The sequence below is a fragment of the Dipodomys ordii genome, unplaced genomic scaffold (assembly GCF_000151885.1).
Source record: "Dipodomys ordii isolate 6190 unplaced genomic scaffold, Dord_2.0 Scaffold119, whole genome shotgun sequence".
In the NCBI taxonomy this organism is placed as follows: domain Eukaryota; kingdom Metazoa; phylum Chordata; class Mammalia; order Rodentia; family Heteromyidae; genus Dipodomys; species Dipodomys ordii.
Genome location: NW_012267335.1, coordinates 4,706,344 through 4,722,159, shown reverse-complemented (window position 1 = coordinate 4,722,159; position 15,816 = coordinate 4,706,344). Strand labels below are relative to the sequence as shown.

Genomic DNA, 15,816 nt, shown 5'->3' with positions numbered 1-15,816 from the left:
GGGGGATCACTGGAGAGGGGACCAGAGCTCCCCCCTGTCATTCTGCAAACGCTGCGTTTTAGAATGAAATCCCCTCGACTCCTGAGGACAAAGCAGTGAACCTGAGTCCTCAGGACGGAGGTTCCCATCGAGTCCGCGGGGACCGGCGCCCCGGAGGGGTGGGTGAGGAGGCCAGGGGGGGTCCTGCCAGGCGGGCCGGGCACCGTACCTTCCCAGCACCGTCATGGCCTCCCCATCATCCTTGCAACCCAACAGCTTGTCCACATTGGCGTCCAACACCGCCAGGGCCAGCTGGAAGATCACTTTGATGCCTTCGTAGAAGAAGCAGTCCACCACCACCACGGCGCTCTCGAAGGGCATCACGCTGAGGAAGAGCGTGAGGAACCAGGACAAGGAGATGGTGGAGATGACACCCAGGTCCTGCATGCAGTCGTACAGCTGCGGGACGTAGTCTCGCGCCAGCTCCTCGAAGACGCCCTGGTCCACCAGCGCACCTGCGGCCGCGCACAACCACACGGCCTCAGCCCCCGCCGCGCGCGGGCCCGAGGGCGGGCCCAGAGCCTCCCCGTCTCCAATCTACTTCCTCTCTGCTCACTGTTCTGAGCCTCTGGGGGCCCCGTGGAGGCTGGAGGCTCCCGTTCTAGAACCATCTTCCTGCCAAGACAGTCACCGCCCCGCCTACCTACGACTCTGGTGTTGTAGTAATCGGGCAGCATGCGCTCACACAAGGCCACCAGCAGCCAGAACGCTTCCTCCTCTTTGGCATAAAGCAGCAGCACGGAAGTGACGATGTTCATGGCCTAGGGGAACGAGGGAGAATTGAGCTTCAGGCCAGTGGCAACCTCGGAAGTCACTCTGTGGTTTTCGTCTGTGCTGGTGCCTTCGGGGCCGCGTGGCTCTGTCTGTTCCCCTGGGTTTGGTTTGGCTGATGACCCTTTAGAGCCATCAGCCACGACACGGCCTTGGCACCCACGCAGCCCTCAACATGCACAGGCAGAGCCCTGGCTTCAAAGAGCCTGCCCCACGGCTGCTTGGCCAAGCTCCCGCCCGAGTGCCACATCTCTCCATGGTCCTAATCCTTCACTCAGGGAGGTAACTATTTCCTTTACAACCTTCCAGGAATGCCTTCCATAACCAAGTACACAGGGCTCCAGGCTCTCTGCAGAGAACAAAGACGCTTTCAGAGCTGGAGGCCGCCCAGGAGCGCCCTCCACGTAACAGCAGCCGGGGAAGTAATGGCGATTTAAATTCTAAAGTAGCCTCACTTTATTAAAAGATATTATCGAGACCTTCAGAACTACTACTTAAAGAGTCCTCTTAATTAAAAAAGGAAGATCAAAAGATAAATATGAGTTCTGTTCTATTAGAAGGAGCTCTGTACTTGTCCTGATCTTCTAGAAAGCAGCAATGGACCCGTCAGATTTCTGCAATATCAGTTACAAAAAGAAAAAGAAAACAAGACCAAGCCAGGTCCCTTGGCCTCACAGAATCTTTCTTAAAAGCCTTAATACTTCTCTAAGAAAAATCATTATTAAAATTCCGATTAAGAAGGAGCCTGCTGATGCTAGTTTGTGATTAGGGTCACAGTCAAGTTCCTCAGGCATTCAGTCAAGATAGGTATTCCAAGGCTCCACGTGTGATAGGCTGGACTAGGCGGCAGGGGGCAGGGGACACGCAGGCAACAAACTCATGGGGCTTAATGCTGGCACCAGACAGAAAACAAAACGACACAAGGGTTAATCAATTGATCTGGGGGCATGCTTAGATTGAATACTATCAAAAAGATAGATAATAAGGTATGGGGAAGAGTGCGTGTACATGTGTGCATCACACATGTGTGTGAATGTGTATACTTGTACATGTGTGCATGTGTATGGATGGGCATGTGTTTGTGTGTATGTGTGCATGTGTGTGTGGACATGCAGTGTGTTATGTGTATTATAGGTACGTATGTGTTTGTGTGTATGTGTGTATGCACATGCATAGATGTGCATGTGTTATATGTGTATTATGTGTGTGCATGTGTTTGTGTGCATGTGTGGACATGCATGTGTTATGTGTATATTATGTGTGTGCATGTGTCTTTGTGTGTGCGCACACATGTGTGTGTGTGTATGTAGGACTTAAGCGACCTTCAGCTTTTGTGGGAAGGTCAAGGAAGGTCTCTCTGATCATACGGAGTCTGAGGCCATGCAGTTTTCCAAATTGCCAATAGAAGAACTGATTTTCGGTAGTATTGTGAGGGACATTGCTTTGCCAGGCTGAGTTAAACATTTATTTTAACGTGTATTAAAATGTAACCTTGGCACAGAAACGCTGTGTGCTCAAGGACATCGCTGCTCAAAAGGACACAGAATAGGAATAGGAAGCCAGCCCCTGTCCACAGAGGAAGGCCCTGTACTGGGCCTGTGGCCTCCAGCCCTGCCCTAAGTCAGTACTCGGGCAATGACAGGTCTGGAAAGGGAGCTGCACTCTGCTCTGTCATCGGCATAGAAGTCTCAACCCAGGGAGAGGCTGCTTCTCAGGGGGCATCATGGTCTAGAGATGATGGCAAGCCACACAAGGGTACCGAAGGACATCCTAGGGCTCTCTGGAGAGGCCTAGTCCACAATGCCCATGCCGCCGTCTAACAACATAGACTCCGATCTCATTTTCTTCACGTGTAAACTCCGCGTGTGGCTTACCTGACAATACCCTATGTTGGGGTTGCGGAAGGCGTACGCCGTGAGGACTCTCCTTAGAGCAGCTATCCCCATTTCATTCTGGAAGGCCGGGTGCTCGGGAAGCGAGCGGTGTAAGTCCCTCTCAATCTCCTCGGTGGCAAGGTTGTATTTCCCCATGGACTTTTCTACAAGGTCCTCATAGTATCCAGGGTGGGTGGCCTTCTCATTAATGGCACCTGAGAGGAACACAATAGATTCAACATTAACGGAGAAAAAAGTGGCAGCCAGGTTTGGTGAGGCCGTATGTCTAAAATATGTTCAAACTTACAACTCAGTGACTAAAGCTAGCTAACAGTGAGCGGAGGTCTGAGGAGATATTCCTGTGCAGAAACACATGAAAACATTCTAAACATCAGTGCCTTTGAGGAAATTAAATCCAAAGCTACTTCACACCTGCCAGGATAAATCCAATAAAAGGGAAGAGGGATGATATCTCTTACTTCTTTGGTGGTGTAGCTGCTTCGAAAATCAGCCAGGAAGTATTACTAAAGGTTAAATATGGTAGAGCCAAAAACTCCACCCCATAGAAATGAACATATGTGTTCACCCCAAACCGTGTATGTGAAAGCTCCTGGCAGTATGATAATCCTAGTACTCAAAAAGCAGAAACAACTTAAATGTTCAACTTGTAAGTGGATAAACAAAAGCGTAAAGTATTCATACAATGGTGTAATTGCTGGCTATAAAATGAATGGATGTAGCCAGGCACTGATGGCTCATGACTGTAATCCTAGCTACTCAGGAGGCTGAGATCTGAGGATCGAGGTTTGAAGCCAGCCCAGGCAGAAAAGTCCCTGTGAGACTCTGATCTCCAATTGACTACCAGAAAACCGCAAGGGACATGGTGGCTCAAAGTGGTAGAGTGATAGCCTTGAGCAAGGAGCTCAAGAAGAGCGCCTGGCCCAGAGTTCAAGCCCCAGGACTGACACAAAATAAAATGACACATAAGTAAAATGAATGGATGTGCTACAACATGAGTGAACTTTGAAGACCTCATTCTAAGTGAAAGAAGTTAGCATCGTGTGATTTCACTGATATGTAGACAAATCTACAGAGAAAGTGGCTGAACAGTTGGGAGAGTGTGGCGGAGAAAGGGCGAATGACCGGTAAGAAACATGACTGTCTGTGGTGCTGGCTGGCGACAATGTCTTAAAGTTTAATTGTGCCGAAACTGAAGTGTTTTTCTTCATTGTTGTTTTTGTTTTCTTTTTGTCTTGTTTATCTGTCTTGGGGAGGGCAAGGGGGAACACAGAAATGGAGGGACAAAGGGTGAACAAACACAGCAGTGGTCCTCACGGCTGAACGGGAACGATACAGCTTGTGGGTGGGGGTGGGGGAGGAGCTGGGAGAGCGCGAGGGGAGGGGTGAAGGTGGACAACATCCGAACCCTCTGCGCATCGCCTTTACAAGGATGATCAACATTTACAAAAGTTAATTGTGTTGGTCACTGCATCGTTCTGTGAATCAACACTTTGGTGAACTGTGAGCTATTTTGAATACAGCTTTTATACAAAAGAATAAACAAAGGTGAGTGTCGTGCAGAATGGCAGGGTGGGCACTCCATCCTCTGGAAAGCCAGATGCCCCGCCCACGGGGCCAGCCCGCGCTTGTCCCCAGCGTTGATGGAGAACCAGCCTGACCAGTCCTTGCCTGGCAGTCAGCACCAGACCGTTGGCTTTGGCTGGTGTCTCTCAGGGGCCTGTCAACCTTTACCTCCGAGGGTACACTGAGTCCAGGCTGTAGACCAGGACCAAGGCTCTTCTGATGGACAAGCTGCTTTTGGTGTGAACCCCACTGCTGAGTGAATGGAAATGGGGCTCAGGCAGGGTGGGCTTCGGATGGTGCATGGGCCCCCGCTGGGAAAGGTGCACTGGCTACCCGTGCGTGTGCCAGCCCTGGCAGCCGGGCGGTGGCGAGCCTCTGCGTCCCGGTCTCTCATCCTGCCTGTAACCATGAATAACTTCTCCTTTGAGTCAGGAGGACGGAATGAACTTTTGCATTTACTGCCGGTGATGAGAATCTGGTTGACAAGGTGACCGGCTCATCAAAGGAAGACAAGGGAAGACTTTGTAGACTAATGATCTGCCTGGGCTTGATTTGTAATTACAGATAATTTGACTCAGATTTGGGCTTCTAAATGAGGAGACTTGGCTGGTTGACTTGGGAAAATGAAAAACAGGATGAGTAAATGAAGAGAAATTAAATCAGGTCTCCATGAAATAGGTAAAAACCATTATTTTTTCAGATTTACCCCCCCCCAACATAATGAGATGTAATCTCATTACTGTCAACTTTACCATTTATATATACTTTTAGAAAAGAGCTGCCAAGGTTTTGTTTAAGGCTTCCCGATAAGCCTGGTAACTATTTTTCATCATTAATATCATTTTTAAGTAAAGGGATTTAAGAATGATTCCTGTGTTGGACTATTATTCACTTAAGCTTATTTAAAATGTTTAAATTTCAGACCTCCAAGCAGGGTGTTCAGGTGATTTATATGTTAAAGCCACGCTGGCAATGTCCAGAGGGAAGCTGTGCTTTAGAGGATAAAAGACCCTTGTGATACACTAGATGTTTTGGAATGGCCAGAAGTGGTGGAATAGACTACAGGACTGAAATGCTATGATGGAAAATTCCAGAAATAAATAATTCAGACATTTTAAATAACGATTACAGTATGTTGCTAGTAGTGTTTTACTATGAGTTATTGTTTGTTAGCCTCTTAGGATGTCTAATTTATAAACTCTATTGTAGTATTTATGTATGTTTAAGAAAAACCTGCCAGGTACCAGTAGCTCATGCCTATAATCCTAGCTACTCATTAGGCTGAGATCTGTGGCTCATAGTTTGAAGCCAGCCCTGGGAAGGAAAGTCTATAAGACCAAGTAGTAGAGCTCTAGCCTTGAGTGAAAAAGCTAAAGGACAGTGCCTAGGCCTTGAGTTCAAGACCCAATATTAGCATTGGAATACTGGAATATACAGGGTTCAGTATTATCCGTGGTTTCAGGCACTTCATCTGAGGTGTAGGAATGGATCCACTAAGGTCAGGAGGAACTACTGTCCAAATGTTCACGGGGTAACGGCATCTACACCACTCTGGGGTGGACCAGAGACCTCAGACCAAAAAGCAACCATCAAGGACAAGGTTCTGTACCTCCTGTACCTCCATTTCCTCACATCTCCCCCGTCCAATGAAGACTGGCAATGGGCACTCAGTGAGGTCAGCAATAAACTCCCCTGATGATAACTCACTGCACGCACGCACTCTCTTACTGAGGCTCTGTCTGCAGAGCTTGGGACCCGCTGACCTTTGCTCTGAGTGTGTGGAGTGAAGGAAGCCGACCGCATACCTGACAGCAGCAGCCACAGCTCCCCGCGCATACTCTCTGGGATGCCCTTCAGCACCAGCCCCCGTGTTTTCTCTGTGCGGTACATGCAGACCCCCTGTCCATACTCTGCAAAGTGAATCTTCCAGGCCTGTTCTTTCAGAAACTCTCTGGCCTGCAAGACACAGTGAAACACAAGCAATGCGGACAGAAGGCCAGGACCACCTCCCTGGGGAAGGGAGAACAGGGCTCCGGACAGAACTCATGCAAACAGAGTTCAGATTTCTCATGCTTATCGCCTGGGTCATGCGATGATGCTTACTGGAGAGCAGACAGTCAAAGGCCAATCAAATTTGTGGTTTATGTCCACAGCCCCAGGTAAGAGTGAAATAATGCTTCTGAAATGTGGGCTGAGAAATTCTGTCCTTACTTGTGGATTGATTTCTCAACTAGTTAAAACTTCAATAAAGACCAAGAAGTTACCCAAACCCCCTTTGTAACTCTTGTCCCCTTCCATAAAGTCATTCTAAAACCCAATGATCTACTTAGATAAAAATTACTTCCCCAAGCCGGGCGCTGGTGACTCACGTCTGTAATCCTAGCTACTCAGGAAGCTGAGATCTGAGGCTTGTAGTTCAAATCCAGCCAGGGCTGCACAGTTTGTGAGATTCTTATCTCTAAGGAACCACCAGAAAACCAGAAGTGGCACTGTGGCTCCAAGTGGTAGAGTGCTAGCCTTGTGCAAAATAGGTCAGGGAGAGTACCCAAGCCCTGAGTTCAAGCCCCACGACCAACAAAATAAATAAATAAACAAACAAAATAAGATTACTTCCTTTTTTTAAGGAAATACATCTCCATCAGAAACACTTCCCTTTTTTTTTAAGGAAATACATCTCCATCAGAAACACTTTTATAGCCATTCATGGATTTATTACTATTTAAATATTCTCAAAGCTGGGCACTGGAGACTCGGACTTACAATTCTCACTACTCAGGAAGCTAATTGCTGAGAATCGTGAGCTGACATCTAAGGACCATGGTTAGCCTTGGCAGAAAAGTCCATGAGGCTCTTATCTCCATTTAACCAGCAAAAAAAATCCAGAAGGAGAGGTATGGCTCAAATGGTAAAGTGCCAGTCTTGAGCAGAAAAAGCCCCAGTTAGGTAACATAAATAAACAAATGAACAAATATTTGCACTCACATGGTTTTGTGCTACTATAGAAAACCTCAGGGAAGATCAAGAAGAACCCACCAGCTTGGGGTTGAACTCCTCAGGAGACCGGCGCCGGTACATGGTCATCAGCGTTTGTGTGGCTGTAGGGACGCTGTTGCCATTTAGGTTGAAAGGGCGCTCACCGTCTGTGTCGGAGCTGGTGCTTCTCTGGGGGCTGGAGGATACAAGGCTGCGGGGCCGAGAGTACACCTGCGGGCACACAGGAGAGGCCGCTGTTTAGAAGAGTCTGGGCAACAGAACTCCACCCCTGGTGGCCAAGCGCCATCCACAGCTACGCCACACGCTCCCACGTGGTCTGGCAATGTGAAGGACCAGGAGAAGCACAGCTAGTTAGGAGCTGGAGACTATTGTCAGAGATGATTCGGCAGTGGTGTGGGCCACGGGCCCAGGTGACATTATTTTAATATTCAAAGTAGATTACTGTGGGTGCATTTCTGCAACAAAGTGGTTGGCTATTCGTCTCTGTGATTTGCGTATATGCAAAGCACGCCACTGCTGAATCAGGAACTCTTGGGACCGTCCAACTTCTCTAGTTTCTGCTGCCTTCAAAATGCTTGCCTACATGGACCAGGTACGCCACGTCGTGTCAGTGAGCTGTGCGCCTTCTCAGTGCTCCCAGAGTCCCGCATGCGGGTTCCAGGTTTGACTTAACAGGGACCTAATATGTATTTTATCATTGAAAACTCAACATCGCAGCGCTGGATTTGAAATTAGAGAGACGCTGCCAACGGCACTCTAGAGACCAGAGTCATCTGCTATATGGTCAGGACAAGTCATTTAATGATATCTTCAACTGTAAGACAGAGGCTTAGACCAGATGATCCCAAAGGTTCCCCTCACTCTATCATTTCAAATACAAACTCATTGAAATTTAAATGAGATTGTGTTGAGATCCGGCTCTCCGGGCCTCAGGGGAATGGTTTATGCTCACTCAGCTGCAAAGCTTCACAATCAAATCAAAGGACAAAGGGAAAGGAACTCTCTCGGGAAGAGACTAAGACACCGTCGCCACTGCCTTCCGCATACCTCGTCGTCGGAACTGTAGTAGCTTCCCACAAACTCTCTGTCCAAGTATATCCTGGACGTGGTCTGCTGCAGGAAATCTGAGATCCTCTGCACCAGGAAGTCTCTGTCTTTCAAGTTGGCGAAGAGGAAGGTCATCCTGTTCCTGGTGCTGATGGACAGCGGGCTGGGGAGCACACTGGAGCTGTCGGCCTTTTCCACGATGGTCACCTGAGACATGAGAGAGACAGAGCGTGCGGGTCGGGAAGGGGGGGCCCAGGCGCAGCGCCGAGGACGGACTCGGTGCTCTGGTCCCTCTGGGGGGGACAGCCTGTATCTGACTCTGTTGGACAGAGACTCTTTGATTCTGTTCCCATAAAATAAAACAGCTTACAACAAATCGAGCTGGACTTTGGGCCAGGAACTATCATTACCTTCTGGTCTTTTTCTCAATCAGTGGCTCTGTGCTGGGGGTGGCTCTGTCCCCAGTTTCAGTCCTGGAGAAATTCTGTAACGTCTGCATGTGTTTGGGGCTGTCACTATAACAGTCAAGGTGACAACCATGAAGTAGCTGAAGCCAGGAGGCTAGCTGTCCTAGAGGGCGCCGGACAGTCCCCAGCCAACAACCCCAGCCCCAAATGTCGATAGTGCCCAGACCTGAAAACCGCCATACGAGTTCTTTGCTTTTCGTTAATGTTTCATGGAGCCATAGAAGAGAAGACTCTGAGCTGCTATCTCACCCAGAAATAGAAAAATGATTCACGACGCTGGTTCCTTTAACTAAGCTTAATGTTAGCATGGCTTTCAAAATCCCACCAATCTGTCCAGGGTCTCACTTAGACTCCAGGGATTTTCCATCCAGAGTTTTCAAGGGTCCGTTTTCCTGCAGACATGATGTGAGCCTGCAACCCTATCTGCACTAGCTCTGTGTGTGTGTGTGTGTGTGTGTGTGCGTGCGCGCACACACACACCGAATGAAGTCCATTGCAGTGGGAGTAAAGAAGAAAAGTAGCATCTGCTCTGAACTGAAGACAGATACAGATGGTTTATAAATAGGACTTTCATCAACGGAAGCAGCAAGGACCAATGCACTAAAACTATTTTCTTGCTTTCTCAAAGCAAGCATTTCGCAGAACCTCCCACTCTCGGCTTGGTTGTCGCTCAGAGCTGGCACGCTACCATTTAAGCCACACTTCCAGCCCAGTTATTTTTATTGGTTAATTAGAGTTGGAGTCTTATAGATTTTTCTTCCTGCCAGGCTGGCCCTGAACTATGATCTTCAGACCTCGGCCTCTTGACTGGCTGGGAGTACAGGCATGAACCACCAGCACCCAGTTTAACATGCTCAGTTCTGAAGACTGCTACATATTGGCCTTCTTCCCATTGATCCTGAAAGATGACGGAATGGTCTCAGCCCTACCAGGAGAACACAGCGAGCAGACTGAGACTGGGAACCATCTACCTCTCCATCCCCGAGGGCTTACTGAAGCAGACGCAGAGGCGGCGGGCAGCAGGGCCAGAAGGTTCTTCCTGAGTGGCTTGTCATGCCCTTTCCTCTTAGGTGCTGGGACACACAGTTCTCTCTCCAAAGCACTCAGCCCTGACCTCACGCCTCATAACTTCTGAGTCCTAACACTGATAAGACGAAGAGGAGATGCTCCAAGTCTACAGTCATAGCTGTGAGGACAAACAAAAGGGCTGCAAGGGTTTACTGAGGAATCAGTTCATTTCTGGGTTAAAAACATGCCCAGTCCAGGCCCAGGTCATCTTAACTACTTGGGAGGCTGAGATCTGAGGATCACGGTTCAAAACCAACGTGGGCAGGAAAGTGTGTGAGAATCTTATCTCCAATTAGCCACCAGAAAACCAGAAGTGTAGTTGTAGCGGAAAGTAGTAGAGTACCAGCCTTGAGCAAAAAACAGCTCAAGGACCGCACCGAGTGCTCAGACCCTGAGTTCAAGTCTCAGGACTGGCACAAAGAAACCAAACCAAACTAAACCAACAACAACCCCCTCCCCCCCGACAAAAACCCACACTCCTGATCCACAAAGACAACTATTATGACTGGAACCCCGCTACCGTCCATGGGGCTCCGGGACTCACCTCTCGGAGCGGGATGATGAGGCTGCACAGGTTCTCCTCCTTGCTGGTGAAGCAGATGTAGTTTGTGGAGACGAACATCTGGCCCAGAATGTGCATTTTGTTAAACGGCGTCCAGAGGGTGCAGTCAGTGTGGCCGTCTAACTTCTCATCTTTGGGCAGCCGGAACAGGGCACGGTACCGCTCACTCTTGGCCCGGGCATCCAGATCTCTGGAAGGCAGTGCTTATGATCTACCCAGCCCACCATACCCTTCTCCATCTTTCTAGTCTCCTCTTTCTCCCCTGCTTAATTTACACTGGTGTTAACGCCAACCTAAAAATCTGAAAGCACAGTGAGATGATTTTAATATATTTATGTCTGTTGTGTAGCTATTTTCCAATTAATATCTGCAACATGTATGATTCAAGACATTTCTGGTTAAAACACATTCCCAAAGCCGGGCACTGGTGGCTCACGCCTGTAATCCTCAGGAGGCTGAGATCTGAGGATTGTGGTCAAAGCCGGCCCACACAGGAAAGTCTGTGAAACTCTTATCTCCAATGAACCATCAGAAAACTGGAAGTGGCGCTGTGGCTCAAGTGGGAGAGCGCTAGCCTTGAGCACAAAAGGAGCTCAGGGACAGCACCCAGGCCCTGAATTCAAGCCCCACGAGTCTCAATAAAACATTCCCAAGCCAGGTGCCAGTACTCCACCTGTAATTCTAGCACCCAGGAGGCTGAGCCAGGAGGATCACGAGTTCAAGGCTAACCTGGGTGAGTAGAGAGGCTCTTCCTCAAAGCAAAGACAATGAGACAAGATGTACATACAGAGCATCTTGAGAAGACTAGACTGGGAACAAGGCAACGCATTATCTTCCTACGTACGCAATCAGTTCTAAAGAGGTTATTGCCTGTCCAGAGCCGCTCAGGGACCGAGTGAGCAGGCAGCAGCCACGCCAGCCTGTCAGGTATCACCTCCACCCTAAATAGATGACAAAGTGCGTGAAGAGACCTGGAGCAGTCCACCGCTTAGACGACTCTGCTTTCCAGTAGCGTCTAGGTCTTCTGCGGACTTCAGTGCTTTTCCTGGGACTCTTCTTTTTTTTTCCCATTCACACCTCTTCTCACAGGCTTCACACAGCCCAGCCACATGAGGGCTAGTCCCGGCTTCACAGCGCAGAGAAAGGGGGATCGTACGCTCCCCTCCTCACTACTTATGAACCCATCACCATCCTCACCAGCCCGCAACCACACGTTGCAGGCTCCACAACACGTCGTTTTAAGATGACACCTTTTCTTATGATATCAACCTTCTATCTGTACCCAGGAAAGCTGGAGGCTGTTCAGATAAGCTTAGTGGGAATGCTCGCGTGGGTGGTGCCCTGCTCGTGGAAGGTGTGTAGGACGCCACGTCTCTGACACTCACCGTTTTAGTGCAGACACCTTCTTGGGAGACTTCTTCTTCAGCTTGGGCAGGGAGCGGTCCTGCTCAAAGCCCTCGTTGTCTAGGAGCTGCCTCATGGCTATGTTGGCAAGCTGCTCCATGAGCTTGAACGTCTCGTTGATGTTGAGGAACACGGAGAAGAAGTGCTCGCTGGACCGGGTGCTCACCTTGATCACATCGGGCAGAAGCAGTGTGGCATTCTTCTCCAGCTGTGTGATGTCCACCCACCGGACCACCAGCTTGGCTGAGCACAGGGAGAGGCTGGTGAGCACCTGGCTCCCAGAGACCTTTTAGATCCTACCATCTCACCACCCAAGCCCCCAGTCCCAGCCAACTCCTCATGTGTCTGACCTCAGCCCTTCATTGGTTTTGAGAGACAAAACTGAAATGCGTATTCTGTGATCAGAATGACTACATGGCTACACAGCTACTAAGTCAATTAAACCTTCAGTAAGTCTTTTCTCTTTTTCCTTTTGTTTAGATACTAGAGGCTTAAACTCAGGGTCTTATGCTCTCACTCAACTTTTTTGCTGGCACTCTACCACTTGAGTCACACCTCTACTTCCAGCTTTTTGGTGGTTAACTAGAGATCAGTGTCTCAACAGACTTGTCTGGTTTGACTGGCTTCAACCACAATCCTCAGGTCTCAGCCTCCTGAGTAGTGAGGATAATAGGCTTACTTTACCATCGGGTAAGCTGAATCTGAATAATCTTCCCTAGTGATCATTTTCTTTACAAATGCTGGACGAAATGCACTGGTTAAACAGTAGCAGGGACTCAGTTATACCTACCATGCATGGTTGATTGTTTTGATCTGGTTTAGGGATCCAGGGAAGGCCGAGGCAGCCTTCACAGAGCCTCTCCTGGCAATTCTGGGAAGGCCGAGGCAGCCTTCAAAGAGCCTCTCCTGGCAATTCAGGGAAGGCCGAGGCAGCCTTCACAGAGCCTCTCTTGGCAATTCAGGGAAGGCCGAGGCAGCCTTCACAGAGCCTCTCCTGGCAATTCTGGGAAGGCCGAGGCAGCCTTCACAGAGCCTCTCCTGGCAATTCTGGGTGGCTTACCTTCCCTTCCCATCAGGAAAGAATAGAAGCACAGGTGGTTAATGCTGAGGTACATCCAGCCCTGCCGGGGGACCTTCCCCTTCCAGTAGCTGCAAGAGTAATAGTTGACAAGTTTCTCTTCTTCAGGCATCCCAAACAGCCGGTGGAATTTCACGATGGCTTCCTTAAACTTCTCCGTGTCATCGTCTTCCTTCACATCATTGATTTTGTTGTATTCTGCTATGATGCCCTAGTCAGGGATAAAATGCGATCACACAACTGTGTTAACGGGATCCGAGCTGTGCATCTTGGAAAGAAAGCAATCATCTCTAAGGTCAGAAATTTGTAGATGACATGATGAATTCAGACAGGCATGGGTGGCTCACACCTGTAATCCTAGCTACTCAGGAGGCTGAGATCTGAAGATCTCAGTTCAAAGCCAGCCTGGGGCAAGGAAAATCTGTGAAACTCTTATCTCCAATTGACCACCAGAAAACAGGAAGTGGTGCTGTGGCTCAAATGGTAGAGTGCTTGCTTTGAGCTGAGGCGCTGAGGGACAGCACCCAGGCCCAGAGTTCAAGCCCCACAACCGACAAAAAAAAAAAAAAAATCCATGTGGATTCTTACTTCTACCAGTCCAAGATTCTAGATCATGAATATTTTGGATCCAACCAACTCTGTCACCTTTGCACTACAGAGGACCATGGCCTGGGTGAGACTCCCTCTGAGCCTGTCATTTCTGAACTTTCCTACCTTTTGCCTGTGATCCTGCCACTTTGGAGGCTTAATATCTAGACGGAGAATCTTTTCTGTCTGAATACTAAGCCCCAAAGTCTGGTTGAGCTAATTCACACCTCCTTGTGAACCTTCTCCTAACCATGCTCCTTTTCGCTGATTCTCCGCATTATGTCCTGAGACTATTTGATGAATTTTCTCTCCCTGCCACACCTTCCTGTGTCACTGCCAGCAGTTGGGAAAATGAGGAGTGGCAGAATCAGTCTGCTCTAACCCCCATCACGATTATTTGCTACTTAAAACATAAAAATATGAACACCAGCTCTAAGGGCCCAGTGGAGTTGCTCTGTTCACACAACCAGCCTTCAAGCTACTCTCCTAGCCGGACACTCAGGCCTCTGCACAGCCCATCAATCATGGCAGCCACTTCCTGCTTGGCCTCCTGTCAAGATTCTTTCCACTCTCGGACCCTGTACAGCCCCTTTCTACAGCAGAGATCTGAGGACAGCATTCCCACTCAGCTCCCACAGACGAGCAGGGTCAAAGGAGCGCATGCCTCCTCTCCACGGAACCACATCAGCCTCTGCCTGCGACAATCAGCAGCCTCAATGAGCATCTGTACTTCCACGCTCTTATTTCTGTGCTGGTGGAAAATGTTGTTTATATGGCCTTCTACCCTCAAGCAAATTCCAGAAAATAGGACTGTGTGTGTGTGTGTGTGTGTGTGTGTGCGTGCGTGTGTGTGCGCATGCGTGTGCACGCGCATGTGTGCACACGTGTCTCAGTACTGGGGCTTGAACTCTTCTTACTCCTCACTTGGATTTTTTTTCTCATGCTCTACCCCCTCGAGTCACGTCTCTGCTTCTGGCTTTTTTGCTGGCTAACTGGAGATGTGAGTCTCTTCAGATCTGTCTGCACAGGCTGACTTCAAATGGAGGTTCTCAGGTCTCAGCCTCCAGAGTAGCTGGGATTACAGACATGAGCCACGGGTGCCTGGCTCATGCTAGTGTCTTGAATATGTTTCAGTATCTAGCACCTAACAAGCATTCTTAGAGGGAAATTCGCTGTGCATCTAAAGGCCTGCGTTTCAGCTGGCGTCATGTGATTCAGAGTTGGGGATTTCCATTAAAAACCAACTGTTAACAGGCTTGGCAGTTCTCAGGGAGTTCAGTGGCAAGTTGTTGACTCCTGGTCTTCATGGCAAAGGATGGCAGTGCAGCTATCCTGAGAGACAGGGGGGCCCTGCCCTGGGAGACCTGAGATGAGACCGCTGTCATCTGGTGATTTCCAACACCTCACCATGGAGGGGCTGGAAGGCCGCGGGGCCAGGCGACCAGCGCGGGGCCTGGGCCGTGCTCAGGAGGAGCGGCGCTGTGGTGGAGTGATGTCACAGACCAAACAAGCCCGGGAAATACCAGGGCCTCGGACCCACCCTGCAGGAGGCCCAGACGAGTCGGGTCTGAAGGATCAAGGATCGAAAACTACTGTCTCAGTGGTATCTATCTCAAAGATACCCACAGGCTATGCAGCATCTCAGAACTGCTAGAGGAAGACAAATGCACACACACACCCCTACCAACTCACTCACACACACATACGCACACCCACACACACATATACAAATAGGAATACACAGAGGAACATGATGAAAGCCCACTAATATTTGGTAAGCAGGGGGCCCCCATGTCTTAGTGGCCAGCAAACTCTGAAGAAGCCCCTGCCCAGGGCCGATACTGAACCTCCATCCCCACGGCAGTAGCAGAGTTCTTACCGGGAGCCAAAGTAGAGAGAAGGTGAAGAATAATGTGTAACGACTCAATGATGCCCCACCTTGGATTTTAGTGGAAAAACATTGAAGTCTACACTCTTTTGTCAAACAACCTGCTAAATACCACATTTCCAGAATGCTCATTTAAAGGATAAAAGAAAGTGATCTTAAGCATGAGGAGGATATGGATGGACACCAGCTGTTATAAAACCACCTGGGCTCACGGACAAGGAGCGTGGGAACAGTGGCAGAGCCAGCCCAGGCCCTGAGTGCAGTGAAATATTGAAGCAATATGGAGCTTGGTTGTTTGTTTTTTCTTCTAGTGAGACTGGAGTCTATGTTCTGGGCTTGCTCAGCAGGCACTCAGCTGCTTAATCGACACTTCCAAGCCCTCGTTGTTCTGATTACTTTTGAGGTCTTGCTTTTCTCTCTAGCTTGGGCCATGGGCCTCCTGCTGATGCTTC

General features: G+C 49.2%; 1 protein-coding gene across 3 annotated transcripts in view; it reads right to left on the bottom strand.

Moving 5' to 3' along the window:
• The window catches only part of Tbc1d9 (TBC1 domain family, member 9 (with GRAM domain)), a 54,009-nt gene that overhangs the window by 13,799 nt on the left and 24,394 nt on the right, over positions 1-15,816 (bottom strand). For all 3 annotated transcript variants that reach the window (XM_013029543.1, XM_013029542.1, XM_013029544.1), the window contains 9 exons: positions 12,871-13,099; positions 11,792-12,053; positions 10,389-10,596; positions 8,310-8,516; positions 7,302-7,472; positions 6,074-6,224; positions 2,685-2,899; positions 683-800; positions 209-494 (listed from right to left, as the gene is read on the bottom strand). In XM_013029543.1, coding sequence (XP_012884997.1) covers positions 209-494; positions 683-800; positions 2,685-2,899; positions 6,074-6,224; positions 7,302-7,472; positions 8,310-8,516; positions 10,389-10,596; positions 11,792-12,053; positions 12,871-13,099 — 1,847 coding nt within the window. The remainder of the gene's footprint in view (positions 1-208; positions 495-682; positions 801-2,684; positions 2,900-6,073; positions 6,225-7,301; positions 7,473-8,309; positions 8,517-10,388; positions 10,597-11,791; positions 12,054-12,870; positions 13,100-15,816) is intronic.